Below are 13756 nucleotides of genomic sequence, written 5' to 3' on the forward strand. Positions count from 1 at the left end.
CAGAGGTGAACAGCTGGATATTGTATACTTGGATTTCCGGAAGGTGCTGGATATAAGACTTATTCATAAGGATGCACGGAATTGTATTAGCATTGATGAAGATTGGTTAACCAACAGAAGCAGAGAGTTGGGATAAATAACTGCTTCCTGTTGCCAATCAGTGATAAGCAGACGGTCACAATAAACATTAACAGCTTGGAAGAAGGGGCCAAGTATAGTGTATCTAAGTTTACCGATGGCACTAAATTGAGTAGAAAATCCAAGTGTGCAGAGTATGTGGAGAAGCTGCAGAGAGATATAGATATGTTAAATGAGCGGGCAAGAGTCTGGCAGATAGAGTACAATGTGAGAAAAATGTGAATTGCTAAAGTTGGTTTAGAGATGAAACAGGTTATCAAGGCAGCAAATGGAATTTGGCCTTCACTACTAGAAGGATTGAAGTGCAAGGAGGTTATGCTGCCAATGTGCAGGGTTCTGATGAGGCTGCATCTGGAGTACTGAGTGCATTTCTGCTCTCCTTACCAAAGGAACAATATAAGGGCTTTGGAGGCTGTGCAGAGGAGGATCACAGGGTTGATTACAGAGAAGAGGGGATGGGTCTACGAGGAGATCAAGGCACCTGGAACTATACTCACTGGAACTCTGAAGAGAGGAAATCTCATACAGTAGGAACATATAAAATTATGAAAAAGAGAAATAATTCCAGTGGTAGATGAGAATAGAAGTAACGAACATGGCTTTATGCATCAGGTGAATAGATTTAGGATATTTTTTTTTACCCAAAATATAGAATACACTACCACCAGGAGCAGTTGAGATCAACAGCACAGATGTATCAAAGATCAAGCCAGGTGTCAAGATGGATACAAGGATATGCTGACAGTGTCAAATGGAATAAATAGGAGATAGAGGAATATAAAATGGCAAGATAGAACAACTCTGCAAAGTGGACTGAACTTACTGTAACTAGTCTAAAGCAAATGGAAAACAACTTGGTTTCTAAGGGTCAGCACTTGGATATGATTTATTCTAAAATGTTGTCTCTAACAATATTACATTAAATTATTGTATTCAACGATGACAAAGTTTCTTCTTTTGAACTTTGCACCATTATTTTTCTCCTCTATGCTCTGAAGCATTCACCTCTAAGGAGCAGCCTTACCTTAAACTGGGGCTTCTCAGAATTAAGAAGCACATCAATAAACAATCTAAAAAAAAAAGCAGAGTCAACAAAGTCTAGGTTATTAAACTAGTAATTTATAATCTTTATTAGGATGATTTACACCATTTGTTCATTAATTTGCTATTATACAACACGTAGTATCAAAGAGTAAAGCAATAATACAACAGATTAAAAATAGGAAAAGCTAGCATTGCTAAAAATAAAACAAATTTAAAGATCAGCCCTTGAGATTTTATCATAAATTTCAAAAAATCTCTAATGAGGTGAAGCTCACCAATGTCTGTAGTTCCTTAGGAAACTAATGAAATTTGGCGCGTCACTATTGATCCTTACTAATTTTTTTTATCGATACACTACAGAAAGCATCCCAGCTGGATACATAACAGGTTTTTAAGAGCCATGTATCTGTTTTTTTATCTGTAGCGTGTTTTATGATGCGTGTTTAATAACGGTAGTTAGTCACGTGGGTTGGAGCACGGTAGAAACAAAGAGTTTAGCTTGCTTCATGCTTCAGACCAGTCTAGTTTGAGTAGAGCTAGAAAGTGGGCTATGGGAGTATCTTTTTTGCTGATCACTTAAAATTGCTTAAATTCACTTTAATAACTTTAATATTCTGGAGTAAATTTATGAACATTGGGTTTAAGTACATTTAGTACACTCAGACATATTATTTTTGTATCATATCACTAGTTTTAGTTTCATTAGTTTTTATCGTTTCATAATTGTTTTTCTAGTTTCTTAAGAATCAAATGTATTCTTCAACTTTGGAACTTCATTATTGGATGGATAGTGTGTCGTACAGTATTAACCCCGCGCTTGGTCTCTAAAGGGTTTTAGTTTGTTCATGTAACTGCTACAGGCTTGGTATGGCAATTGCTCTGCACACGACCACTAGAAGCTGCAGAGTTGTAGACACAGCTCAGCACGTCACATAAGCCAGCCTCCTCTCTACGGACTCTGCGTATACTTTTCACTGCCTCACTAAAGCAGCCAGCACCCACCCCAGACATTCTCTCTTCTTCCCTCGTCCATCAAGCAGAAGATACAAAAGCCTGAAAGTATGCAGCACCAAGCCGAAGGACAGCTTCTGCCCAGCTATTATAAGACTATTAAATTGTTCCCAAGTACAAGTACTTGACCTCACAATCTACTCCATTATGATCTTGTACCTTATTGTTTATCTGAGCTGCATTTTCTCTGTAGCTGTTGCACTTTATTCTGCATTGTTATTGTTTTCCCTTGTCCTGCTGCAATGAACTGTGTAATGATTGATCTGTATGAACAGCATGCAAGACAAGCTTTTCACTGTAGCTTGGTACGTGACAATAATAAACCAATTTCAATTCTTCTACACCTACGCAGTAACATCTGCTCAGTTAGTCAGCCTGCTATGGATAAGATTAACAAGAGATGACTGATACCAATTTTATAACAATCCTTGATCTCATAACCTTTCCTAAAAATTTTAAGAACACGTGAATAAGCCAATTAACTCATTCAAGCCAATTCCTAGCTGATCTATAACAAAACTCAATGTTGCCTGCAGCTTTTCATTTCCCAACAGATTTGATCAACAAAAATCTGTTTTTTCAGAATTAAAATTAATTGACCCCTCATCACCTACTGACTATGGAATAAAGTACCTAATAATTGCAACCTATTTTTATAAAGGCAACCGTCCAAACTTTACCCTAAAAAATTCTGGCTCTGACTTATAGACCATATCCCAAAGCCCTAGACTTCCTCAATGAAAATAGTTCCCCTCTATCCTGTCAATTACCCCACACAGGAAAGTTCCTGTTCATATAACTTATTCCATCTACCATTCGTTACAATTCCTGAAAACCAATTCTAAAGGGGTGACCCCAAAGGCATTTTTTAAAAAATTAGGCTATTTCCATATTTTGGTACTCGTCCTTCATATTTAACAATGTAGATAACCAATCAATTTTGATCTTCTCAATTCCAGTTTTTCACCATTTACTTTCACCGTTCTTTCCTCTTGGTACTATAATGGAAAACTTGGTGCCTGCCTACATTATATCCTATAAGTCAGTTTTATCACTCGACTGGAAATAAAGAATATCTATATTTGCAATTTAATGATTCTAGCTAATGTTCATATTGCCATTGTGTTTTACTTAAAAATTCATTATCTAAGTAGTTAAAAACACATTAAGCAGCTGCAGTTTCAATACATAACCTTATGAAAGACTTCCCAGTCCCAAACCGAACATCTGTCCATTATCTCATGTGTTGCTTGTGACTATGCCTGCTTCATAACCCAATTTCCTTTTAAGTAATCCATGAACTTTAAATTTCACCAACAGAATCTTATTAGGGACACTCAGGAACGTTTTCCGAAAGTCATTAATTGGACACCATGTCAGTCAGCTCTTTCAAACACATTCTGATCAGGTTCTTGCAATTATGATTCACCCTCAATATGTCTGTTCAGTCACTCAAAAGACAGCAAACTAAATATTCCTTTACAATGGCAAAGACGTAGTGAAAGAAAGCTCAATGGAAGTATTACCTACTATCCTTTCATTTCTAAAGTGGATGGCTACACATTGGCCTATGGAGAAGATAATGGGAGTTTCAGTGACACACAAAATTATTCAGCATCCCGGTATTATGATTCCCTAACCTTCAAGGGCTAGGCAACATAATTCTATTAAGGATATAGCCCAGACAGTCATGCTTATTAGAACAGACCTTATAGATATCAACTGATACAAAAACATACCTTTGGTCCTCTTTATCACAGCTGATACTGAATGACAGGTAGGCTACAGAATTAGAGAGAAGTTGGTGAAGTGGAAGTGAAAGAGGAATAACAGGTTGGACACATGAGCAAGAGCCCAAATGAAGTAGCTGAGGGTAAAGAACAAATAAGATGACTAAGCTGCAAGACTCAAGCAGACCAGAGAGAACTGTCCCCCTAAAAAGAGAAGTTGACTTTAACACACCACACAAGGTCTGTTTCTTGGTGAATGACCTATGCTATACATGGGACTGGAAAGTAGAAAGAAAGTGCCACAATTTTAAAATAAACATTGCCCACTTTTTATGCCTGGTCGTGTCTCTGCATACAGCATTTGTAAGCATGATTATTACAAACTCTTCAAATTCCTCCCTTCAAATGCGTGCTCTCATTTCAAATTTCCTCACAAAAAGTATGTTAAGCTTAACTTGAATAGTTTAAGAAGCCTTTTATTGACTGATCACCTTCCAAAGAAAATTACTTCACAGAGCAAAAAGTGGAGTATAAAACAAAATCATGAGGAGACCCAGGAGAGCAGGGAATCATAATACCAGGGTGCTGCATAATTTGTGTGACATGAAACAATTGTACATGCATGGCCAAGACAACAGATAATAAAGCAATAACAATCAACGAAGCTGAAAAGCTCAGACACAGGCAGTACTTATGGAACAATAAACAGTCAACGTGTTTTTCTTTCCTCAGGGATACTGCCTTCCCCGCCGAGCTTTGAGCACTTTCTATTTTGTTTCAGTTTTTTTGATTTTCAATGAATAGGGGGTTTTAACTTGTATACTTTTTGGTCTGTTGACAGTAGTTCAAGTGCTATTACAGGAGAGAGTAGATCACAGGTTGTAAGCATTTAAGTTAGAGTTTTAAGAAGTTAATATCAGTAGCAGAGTAATTGATGTGGGCAGCAGCAAAAGACTTGGCTGGTCTGAATAACACTTATTCAATCTCATTTGTACTAAGTGCCAAATACGCACTGCACTTCTTAGGCAAACCTTCAAAAACTCATCAACAACCTTCTTTCTTGTTTAGCCTGCAGATTATGGAAATTCCATTATAGTTTTGCACTCTTGGAGAATGAGACAAATCTGAAAAAAGGATGTTACTCTTTCAATATGGCTTCTCTCTGTCCTTTTTCTTTCTACACTAGAGATTAGTAATCAAAACTACTGCTCCTCTTCATGTAAATGATGGCCATTCTGAAACTGCTTTCCACATTCAAAATGTTGCATCAGTGTGTATTTTAGACTAATTTCAGCATTACGTAGGGCTTTTGAAATAAGGATTAATTACCAACTGTACAGTCATGTATAGACAAAACAGGAAGATCATGAGGTCAGGAACACGGTCAGCACCACCCACACTAAAAAACTAATTATACACAATTAAATACTTTGTCAGAATACAAATAGAAATACTGCATGCACACAAACTTTATACAGAACATTGTGGCGAGCCGTTATGCAGAGAATTCCCCACAATTACTGGGAATTTTGGTTGGTTTTCCCAATGGAAGAAGTAGGAGCCTGGGACTGGGTGGGGGGCTGGCGTTTGAAAATTGCGGTCCAGGTCAATGTTCCCTCTAAGGTGGGAACATTGCGCCTGCACACATCTTTTGCTACTAGCACACAAAGGAATTTAAACTGCACACAAAAGGTTGTCACCCTCTACCTCATTGGCATGTTAAGTATATTTCACGACTGTACACAATCACATTTCCTTTTTGGGTTTCTGATGCAGACAGTGCTGACAATGTGGAGTTTGCAATGATTTGTCTGCAGATTTAAAATCTGGTTTATTTATACTGTTTTTAGTGAAGAAATGATTCAGTGTGCACATGTTGTTGTTACTGGGCAAAAAAGTTGCACAGCACAAGATTTCTGCGCACACTGGTCATTACAAATTAGAGAGGACATTGGCCCAGGTTCCAGGATTGAAATTGGGAAGCAGTTCTACAAATCGGTGAGGGATGGGGGTAGGGACTGGGGATTCTCCCATCAACTGCATTTTGAATACTTGAGCAATTTGGGCCCCACATCGAAAACTCTGATCTCAAACCTCCGCTGCCTTGCAGCTATACCCACTCATGGGGAAGGCTTCGGGAGTAAACCTCGAGGGAAAAGTTCGGAGCTAGAGTCCCTAAGGTGGTCCTACATTGAGTTCAATGCTGACTGGAAACTCCTGTGATGTTGCTGGCATCAAACTGGTAACAAATCTGTCTCTGTCGTTCCTTTGGGTTCGTCACATGTGTGGAGAGGGGGGAGCTTGCTACATGGGCAACAGCTTGCCCTCCATAGAGTACTGCCCAGACTTGTATATCTAGATAGCTAGAACACAATATCCACGGTCAACTCTGACTGACAGAGACCTCAGTCAGTCAGTCACATCCTATTGTTTCATTCAACAGCTGGGCAGCAGTGTGATTCCTTGGCTCAGCAAAAAGGAAAGCCACAACAATCTCAAAGACAGAAACACCCACAAGTACCTTCACAATAAAATAACATTGCGTTTAACGCTTTGAGAATGATTTCTTACTGCATTAGTGATTTATGACATGAGGCTGGCAGAAAAGAGATTACAGTTACATAACTGAGAAACCACAAATTCAGAACCGATCAACCATAAACATTCTAAACATTGCACCAACAATAAATCATTCTCCCAACAGCACACATTTTACTGTAAGATCGAAGATTAAGAATAAATGTGACATTTACATGCAAATTTCCTAAACAATGAAGACTATATCAAATGGGTTTCCACTTACGGTGTCTCTAGCAGCTGGGCAATTGTTGGCATATTTGTTTTCCAAGCTTCTGCTGAAAGGATAGACTGCAACACAGATACTGTGAAGAAAATTCAGATAGCTTCTTGGAAATTTTTTTTTAAATTTAGAGACATAGCTTCATAACAGGCCCTTCCAGCCTAACAAGCTTACTCCGCCCAGTTACAGGCATGTGACCAGTTAACCTACCGCCCGGTTACAGGCATGTGACCAGTTAACCTACCGCCCGGTTACAGGCATGTGACCAGTTAACCTACCACCCAGTTACAGGCGTGTGACCAGTTAACCTACCACCCAGTTACAGGCGTGACCAATTAACCTACCACCCGGCTACAGGCGTGTGACTAATTAACCTACCAACCCGTTACGTCTTAACGTGGATGGAAATCCACGCCGTCACGGGGAGAACGTACAAACCCTGTGGCAGAAATTGAACCCAGGTTGCTGGAGCTGTAAAGCCATGCACTAACCACTACGCTACCATGCCGCTTCTAATCAACTTATACTTGCACATTTTTGATTTTTAAAAATTTAAAACCAATATTTTAATAAATTTTAACAAAATACATGCTAAAGTATTATCAGGCAAGCCTTAAACCGATTAAGAGCAATACTTGAAAGACACGAATAGCTGCCCAAACTTGCATGAGCAGACTATATGAATTTTCATTTGACAAATATATGCAAATCTAGACATCCTGTCACTGATTCATCCATCTTCATAGCAAATAGGAGTGAACCTCATTATCTAAATCTTAAGATTTGCATCTAATAATATATTCATACATGATCATTTATTTCTAATTCAGTGACAATGCTCAATTCCATTCGTGAATATATATCCACTGTTGACTATTCAGCTATTCCATGCACCAGTCTCCAACTTTTACACTCATCCAAACTTCTACTGCCTGTGTTCTGTGCACCATCACATATTCAGGTAAAGGAATCCCTCGATTGTAAACATCACTGCTTACATCTGTCTTGAAGGTTTTCCTCTTTTTTTGCAATCTCTCAAACCTGCTCATCACCTTCCTCCAATACAGTCTTCTTGAACATTAGCAGGTTTTACTGATACGCTGCCAAGACTATGCAATCTTTCCTGAAACTTCTCCACATTTCTTTACAACTTTAAGCCATTATTTAAAATATGATTTATGTCACCTGCTTTAGTTTTGCCTTATGTGGCTTGAGAGTCCCTTGGCATGATTGCCACATTAATGCCATACTAAAAACACAAATTGTCAATTCAGCAACATTCCAATAATATAGTCCTGATGAGTTCAACACATTATGAATATTCTGACCTATTTGAAATTAAACAAATTCTTCAAGTAGATAAAATACCACATTATATAGACATGGTCATTAAATACAATAATTTATGGCCTATATGAATTAATTGAGCTCAACTTGGGTAATACAAAACACATACAGAGGACCTGTTTTCTCCAAACTGCAAACAACTTGTGGTGCTCCTGCTCTACATGCAATGATTCACCTGTTTAAACAATATATATGTGCATCAGAAGACAGTCACACTCTGTATATAGCTTGCAGATATCCACAAGGAGAAATGAGAAGAATGGCCCAGGAAGATGCTATTACTACAATGGACCTTACTCCACAGAATAGATCAGTGCGTCTAGGAAAATAGCAGTATGGGAAAACAAATGGAAAGGAGAATAATACTTACTTAAATACCTATAAGCTCCTAAAAACAGTTAACATTCTGATGAAATCATTCACTTTGCCAGTAAAATTTGTAGCTACAAACTCAAAATTCATAATGCTGTCCTGCCTGGACGAGTTCAAAAATCAATACAAAGTTCAGAAAACCTACCTCAACAAATTCCGTTTCAAGCATAATAAATCTGCTTCATTATGATATAGTGGCAGAAAACAAAGCTCATTTAATTCTCTAAACTTATTAAAAGTTTACTTCAACATTTGTAATGAGAAAGCAATCCCTAACAAAAAGAGCATAGGAACAAAAAACTTGTGGCTGAAAAGAATAATTCTAAAATGCATCAACTAAAGTTTGCAGCTACACGACAGCTGTGTGGAATGCTCTGCAAAATTTCTAGACCCTAGAATTATGCATGGTGGTTCAAACACATTAAAAATTTTCATAATATTCCAAAACTTAAGACACTGAATGCACTATGTTCGCTAATACTGGTGTGCCATGGTAACATAGCAGTTAGCGCAACACTACTACAGCTAAGGGTATTCCAGAGTTTGGAGTTCACTCTCTGTAAGGAGTTTGTACGTTCTCCTCATGAATCACGAGGTTTCCTCTGGGTGCTTTGGTTTCTCTCCACAGTCCAAAGATGTACCAGTTAGTAGGTTAATTGGGCATTGCAAATTATCCTGTGATTAGATGAGTTGCTGGACAGTGCAGCTTGTTGGGCCAGAAGAGCCTGTTCCATGCTAAATTTCTAAATAAGTAAGTAAAATAACATAAGAGCATTATTGTAGCTTCCAAGTATTACTTTCGATATTGAAAGGGCTTGTACTGTGCTACACTGTCCTAGGTTCTACTACTGTGCATTATAAATAGCCTAATTCACAACACATCTGTCCAATATCAAGTCCTACAGGGATGTTGGGAAAAAATGAAAGTATGTTTTATTGAATTGCTCCAGCATATGGTGGTGAAGATGCTCCCAAAATGTTGCTGGGTAGTAAATTCCAGGATTTAAACACAACAGCCATCACACATCAAAGTTGCTGGTGAACGCAGCAGGCCAGGCAGCATCTGTAGGAAGAGGTGCAGTCAACGTTTCAGGCCGAGACCCTTCGTCAGGAGTAACTGAAGGAAGAGTGAGTAAGGGATTTGAAAGTTGGAGGGGGAGGGGGAGATCCAAAATGATAGGAGAAGACAGGAGGAGGAGGGATGGAGCCAAGAGCTGGACAGGTGATAGGCAAAAGGGGATACAAGAGGATCATGGGACAGGAGGTCCGGGAAGAAAGACGGGGGGGGGGGACCCAGAGGATGGGCAAGAGGTATATTCAGAGGGACAGAGGGAGAAAAAGGAGAGTAAGAGAAAGAATGTGTGTATAAAAATAAGTAACAGATGGGGTACGAGGGGGAGGTGGGGCCTTAGCGGAAGTTAGAGAAGTCGATGTTCATGCCATCAGGTTGGAGGCTACCCAGACGGAATATAAGGTGTTGTTCCTCCAACCTGAGTGTGGCTTCATCTTTACAGTAGAGGAGGCCGTGGATAGACATGTCAGAATGGGAATGGGATGTGGAATTAAAATGTGTGGCCACTGGGAGATCCTGCTTTCTCTGGCGGACAGAGCGTAGATGTTCAGCAAAGCGGTCTCCCAGTCTGCGTCAGGTCTCGCCAATATATAAAAGGCCACATCGGGAGCACCGGACGCAGTATATCACCTCAGTCGACTCACAGGTGAAGTGTTGCCTCACCTGGAAGGACTGTTTGGGGCCCTGAATGGTGGTAAGGGAGGAAGTGTAAGGGCATGTGTAGCACTTGTTCCGCTTACACGGATAAGTGCCAGGAGGGAGATCAGTGGGGAGGGATGGGGGAGACGAATGGACAAGGGAGTTGCATAGGGAGCGATCCCTGCAGAATGCTGAGAGAGGGGGGGAGGGAAAGATGTGCTTAGTGGTGGGATCCCATTGGAGGTGGCGAAAGTTCCGGAGAATAATATGTTGGACCCGGAGGCTGGTGGGGTGGTAGGTGAGGACCAGGGGAACCCTATTCCTAGTGGGGTGGCGGGAGGATGGAGTGAGAGCAGATGTACATGAAATGGGGGAGATGCGTTTAAGAGCAGATTTGATAGTGGAGGAAGGGAAGCCCCTTTCTTTAAAAAAGGAAGACATCTCCCTCATCCTAGAATGAAAAGCCTCATCCTGAGAGCAGATGCGGCGGAGACGGAGGAATTGCGAGAAGGGGATGGCGTTTTTGCAAGAGACAGGGTGAGAAGAGGAATAGTCCAGATAGCTGTGAGAGTCAGTAGGCTTATAGTAGACATCAGTGGATAAGCTGTCTCCAGAGACAGAAAGATCTAGAAAGGGGAGGGAGGTGTCGGAAATGGACCAGGTAAGCTTGAGGGCAGGGTGAAAGTTGGAGGCAAAGTTAATAAAGTCAACGAGTTCTGCATGCGTGCAGGAAGCAGCGCCAATGCAGTCATCGATCTAGCGAAGGAAAAGTGGGGGACAGATACCAGAATAGGCATGGAACATAGATTGTTCCACAAACTCAACAAAAAGGCAGGCATAGCTAGGACCTATACGGGTGCCCATAGCTACACCTTTAGTTTGGAGGAAGTGGGAGGAGCCAAAGGAGAAATTATTAAGAGTAAGGACTAATTCTGCTAGACGGAGCAGAGTGGTGGTAGAGGGGAACTGATTAGGTCTGGAATCCAAAAAGAAGCATAGAGCTTTGAGACTTTCCTGATGGGGGATGGAAGTATATAGGGACTGGACATCCATGGTGAAAATAAAACGGTGGGGGCCAGGGAACTTAAAATCATCGAAAAGTTTAAGAGCGTGAGAAGTGTCACGAACATAGGTCGGAAGGGATTGAACAAGGGGTGATAAAACCGTGTCGAGGTATGCAGAAGCGAGTTCGGTGGGGCAGGAGCAAGCTGAGACAATAGGTCGGCCAGGACAGGCAGGTTTGTGGATCTTGGGTAGGAGGTAGAAACGGGAAGTGCGGGGTGTGGGAACTATAATGTTGGTAGCAGTGGATGGGAGATCCCCTGAGCGGATAAAGTCGGTGATGGTGTGGGAGACAATGGCCTGGTGCTCCTTAGTGGGGTCACGACTGAGGGGTAAATAAGAGGTATCCGCGAGTTGTCGCTGTGCCTCAGCAAGGTAGAGGTCAGCACGCCAGACTACAATAGCACCCTCCTCATCGGCGGGTTTAATAATAAGGTTAGGATTAGTGCGGAGGGAGTGGAGAGCAGAGCGTTCCGAAGGAGTGAGGTTGGAATGGGGACAAGGTGCGGTGAAGTCGAGACGGTTGATGTCCCGTCGGCAATTAGCGATAAAGAGATCCAGAGCAGGCAGAAGACCAGAGCGGTGTGTCCATGAAGAAGAGGAGGGTTGAAGACGGGAGAAGGGGTCATCGGTGGGGGTGGAAGAGTCCTTGCTGAAGAAGTAGGCTCGGAGACGGAGGAAGAAAAGTTCCGCATCATGGCGAACACGGAACTCGCTGAGGTGTGGGCGAAGGGGGACAAATGTGAGGCCCTTACTGAGAACAGAGCGTTCTGCCTCCAACAGTTGAAGGTCGGAGGGGATGGTAAAGACCTGGCACAGACGAGAGCTGGGATCAGCGGGGGGAGGGGGGAGGCTGGGTGTGTCAATGGAGAGGGGAAGGTTGGGGTGAGAGGAAGATGGAGCCTCTGAGGGCCCAGGAGTTGACGGTGGGATCTGAGGAATTGCAGTGGATGGGAGATCCCCTGAGCGGATAAAGTCGGTGATGGTGTGGGAGACAATGGCCTGGTGCTCCTTAGTGGGGTCACGATTGAGGGGTACATAAGAGGAGGTATCCGCGAGTTGTCGCTGTGCCTCGGCAAGGTAGAGGTCAGTACGCCAGACTACAACAGCAACCCCCTTATCGGCGGGTTTAATAATAAGGTTATTTGCAGTGGATGGGAGATCCCCTGAGCCGATAAAGTCGGTGATTTTATTTTATTTTATTTAAACACAACAGCTTTATTTTGATCCAAAAAAAATGGACAAGGGGTAACTAGTAGATAGCTGGATTTTTAAAAACGCATTTAGTAATGTTCGGTAAAGTTATTAGACCAAATTTGGGTTCACAGAGTTAACATTGAACAGATTATTGTTAAAGGACAGAAACACTGGGAAAGTAAATCACTTATTTTTATATCATTGACTTAGTTGAGAAAAATGTGCAAATTCTTCAAGACTATTAGTGACAGAAAGCTTGGTGGAAAACTGAACTGTGCATAGGGACACGGAGAGTTAGTCAAAAGGAGTATACTCTAAGCAAATGTGAGCTATGCACTTCAATAGAAAACATAAATACCATTTATTTTTTTAAAAATGTAGGAAAGAATTTGCAATGGCAATTCAGGAAATGTATTAATTGTGCAGGTAAAGCAACCAATTATAGGAAAGCATGAGTATGTTAGCCATTGGCAGAATATAAAAGGAATTGCTGCAATTTTAAAGGACTTGATAGGGCCACATTCTCTGGTCTGTTGAATGCTATCCTTGTCAATGTTCCACACAATTCAATTAGCTTTATTTAATAAAAATGTTAGACCATCATAACAACAAATCTTACAGTGAATCCAATAAACTTAAATTTCAGCGCAGGGAATAAAGCCCCAGATATACACAGATATTATATATATATATGCATTTTATATACACACACAGATAGAGAGATAGATAGATAGATAGATATACACATACACATACACACACACTTTTCTTAAAAACAGATTTTGGTCTGCATTCTGACAAAATGGTCAGGATGATGGATAATATTAAGTGATGGCAAGCAAATCAGACTAATGTGCACAAACCAGGTTTGCAAGGCGCATTAGAAATAATTAATAAACAAGATACAATTTAAGAATTTCTAACCTATATCTGAGGAAGGAGCAGATGGGAAGCTGTCTACTGGAACAGAATCTGGTGGCTTTCCATAAGTCATTTCATATAATACGTGGCCAAAGGAATACACATCAATAGCTTCCGTTGTCTAAAAAGTAACACACATATATAAACACAAAAAACTGTACAAACTGTGACAATTAAAACATTCGGTGTTTGATTATTTGTTCATGTAGTGGAAGATACTATCCATGGGTAAAGGTTCAAAGTCAAGGTAAAGGTTCAAAGTCAAAGTAAATTTATATTAAAGTATATGTATTTCACCATATATAACCCTGAGATTCATTTTCTTGCAGGTAAATCAAAGGAAGATAACTCAAACTCTTCTCTATTCACCCTTGTACACACCCTTTCCCAACCAATCCAGTAAAATCCCCTCAAATAACAGTT

General features: G+C 40.6%; 1 protein-coding gene across 3 annotated transcripts in view; it reads right to left on the minus strand.

Moving 5' to 3' along the window:
* Positions 1-13756, minus strand: part of pxk (PX domain containing serine/threonine kinase) — a 63811-nt gene that overhangs the window by 24207 nt on the left and 25848 nt on the right. For all 3 annotated transcript variants that reach the window (XR_010020446.1, XM_063068010.1, XM_063068011.1), the window contains exons 11-13: positions 13337-13454; positions 6727-6805; positions 1163-1208 (exon numbers count right to left, since the gene is read on the minus strand). Coding sequence is in view for 2 of the 3 variants with exons in the window: in XM_063068010.1 (XP_062924080.1) it covers positions 1163-1208; positions 6727-6805; positions 13337-13454 (243 nt within the window). In the remaining variant the exon portion in view is untranslated. The remainder of the gene's footprint in view (positions 1-1162; positions 1209-6726; positions 6806-13336; positions 13455-13756) is intronic.

This window comes from Mobula hypostoma, chromosome 15 (assembly GCF_963921235.1).
Source record: "Mobula hypostoma chromosome 15, sMobHyp1.1, whole genome shotgun sequence".
In the NCBI taxonomy this organism is placed as follows: domain Eukaryota; kingdom Metazoa; phylum Chordata; class Chondrichthyes; order Myliobatiformes; family Myliobatidae; genus Mobula; species Mobula hypostoma.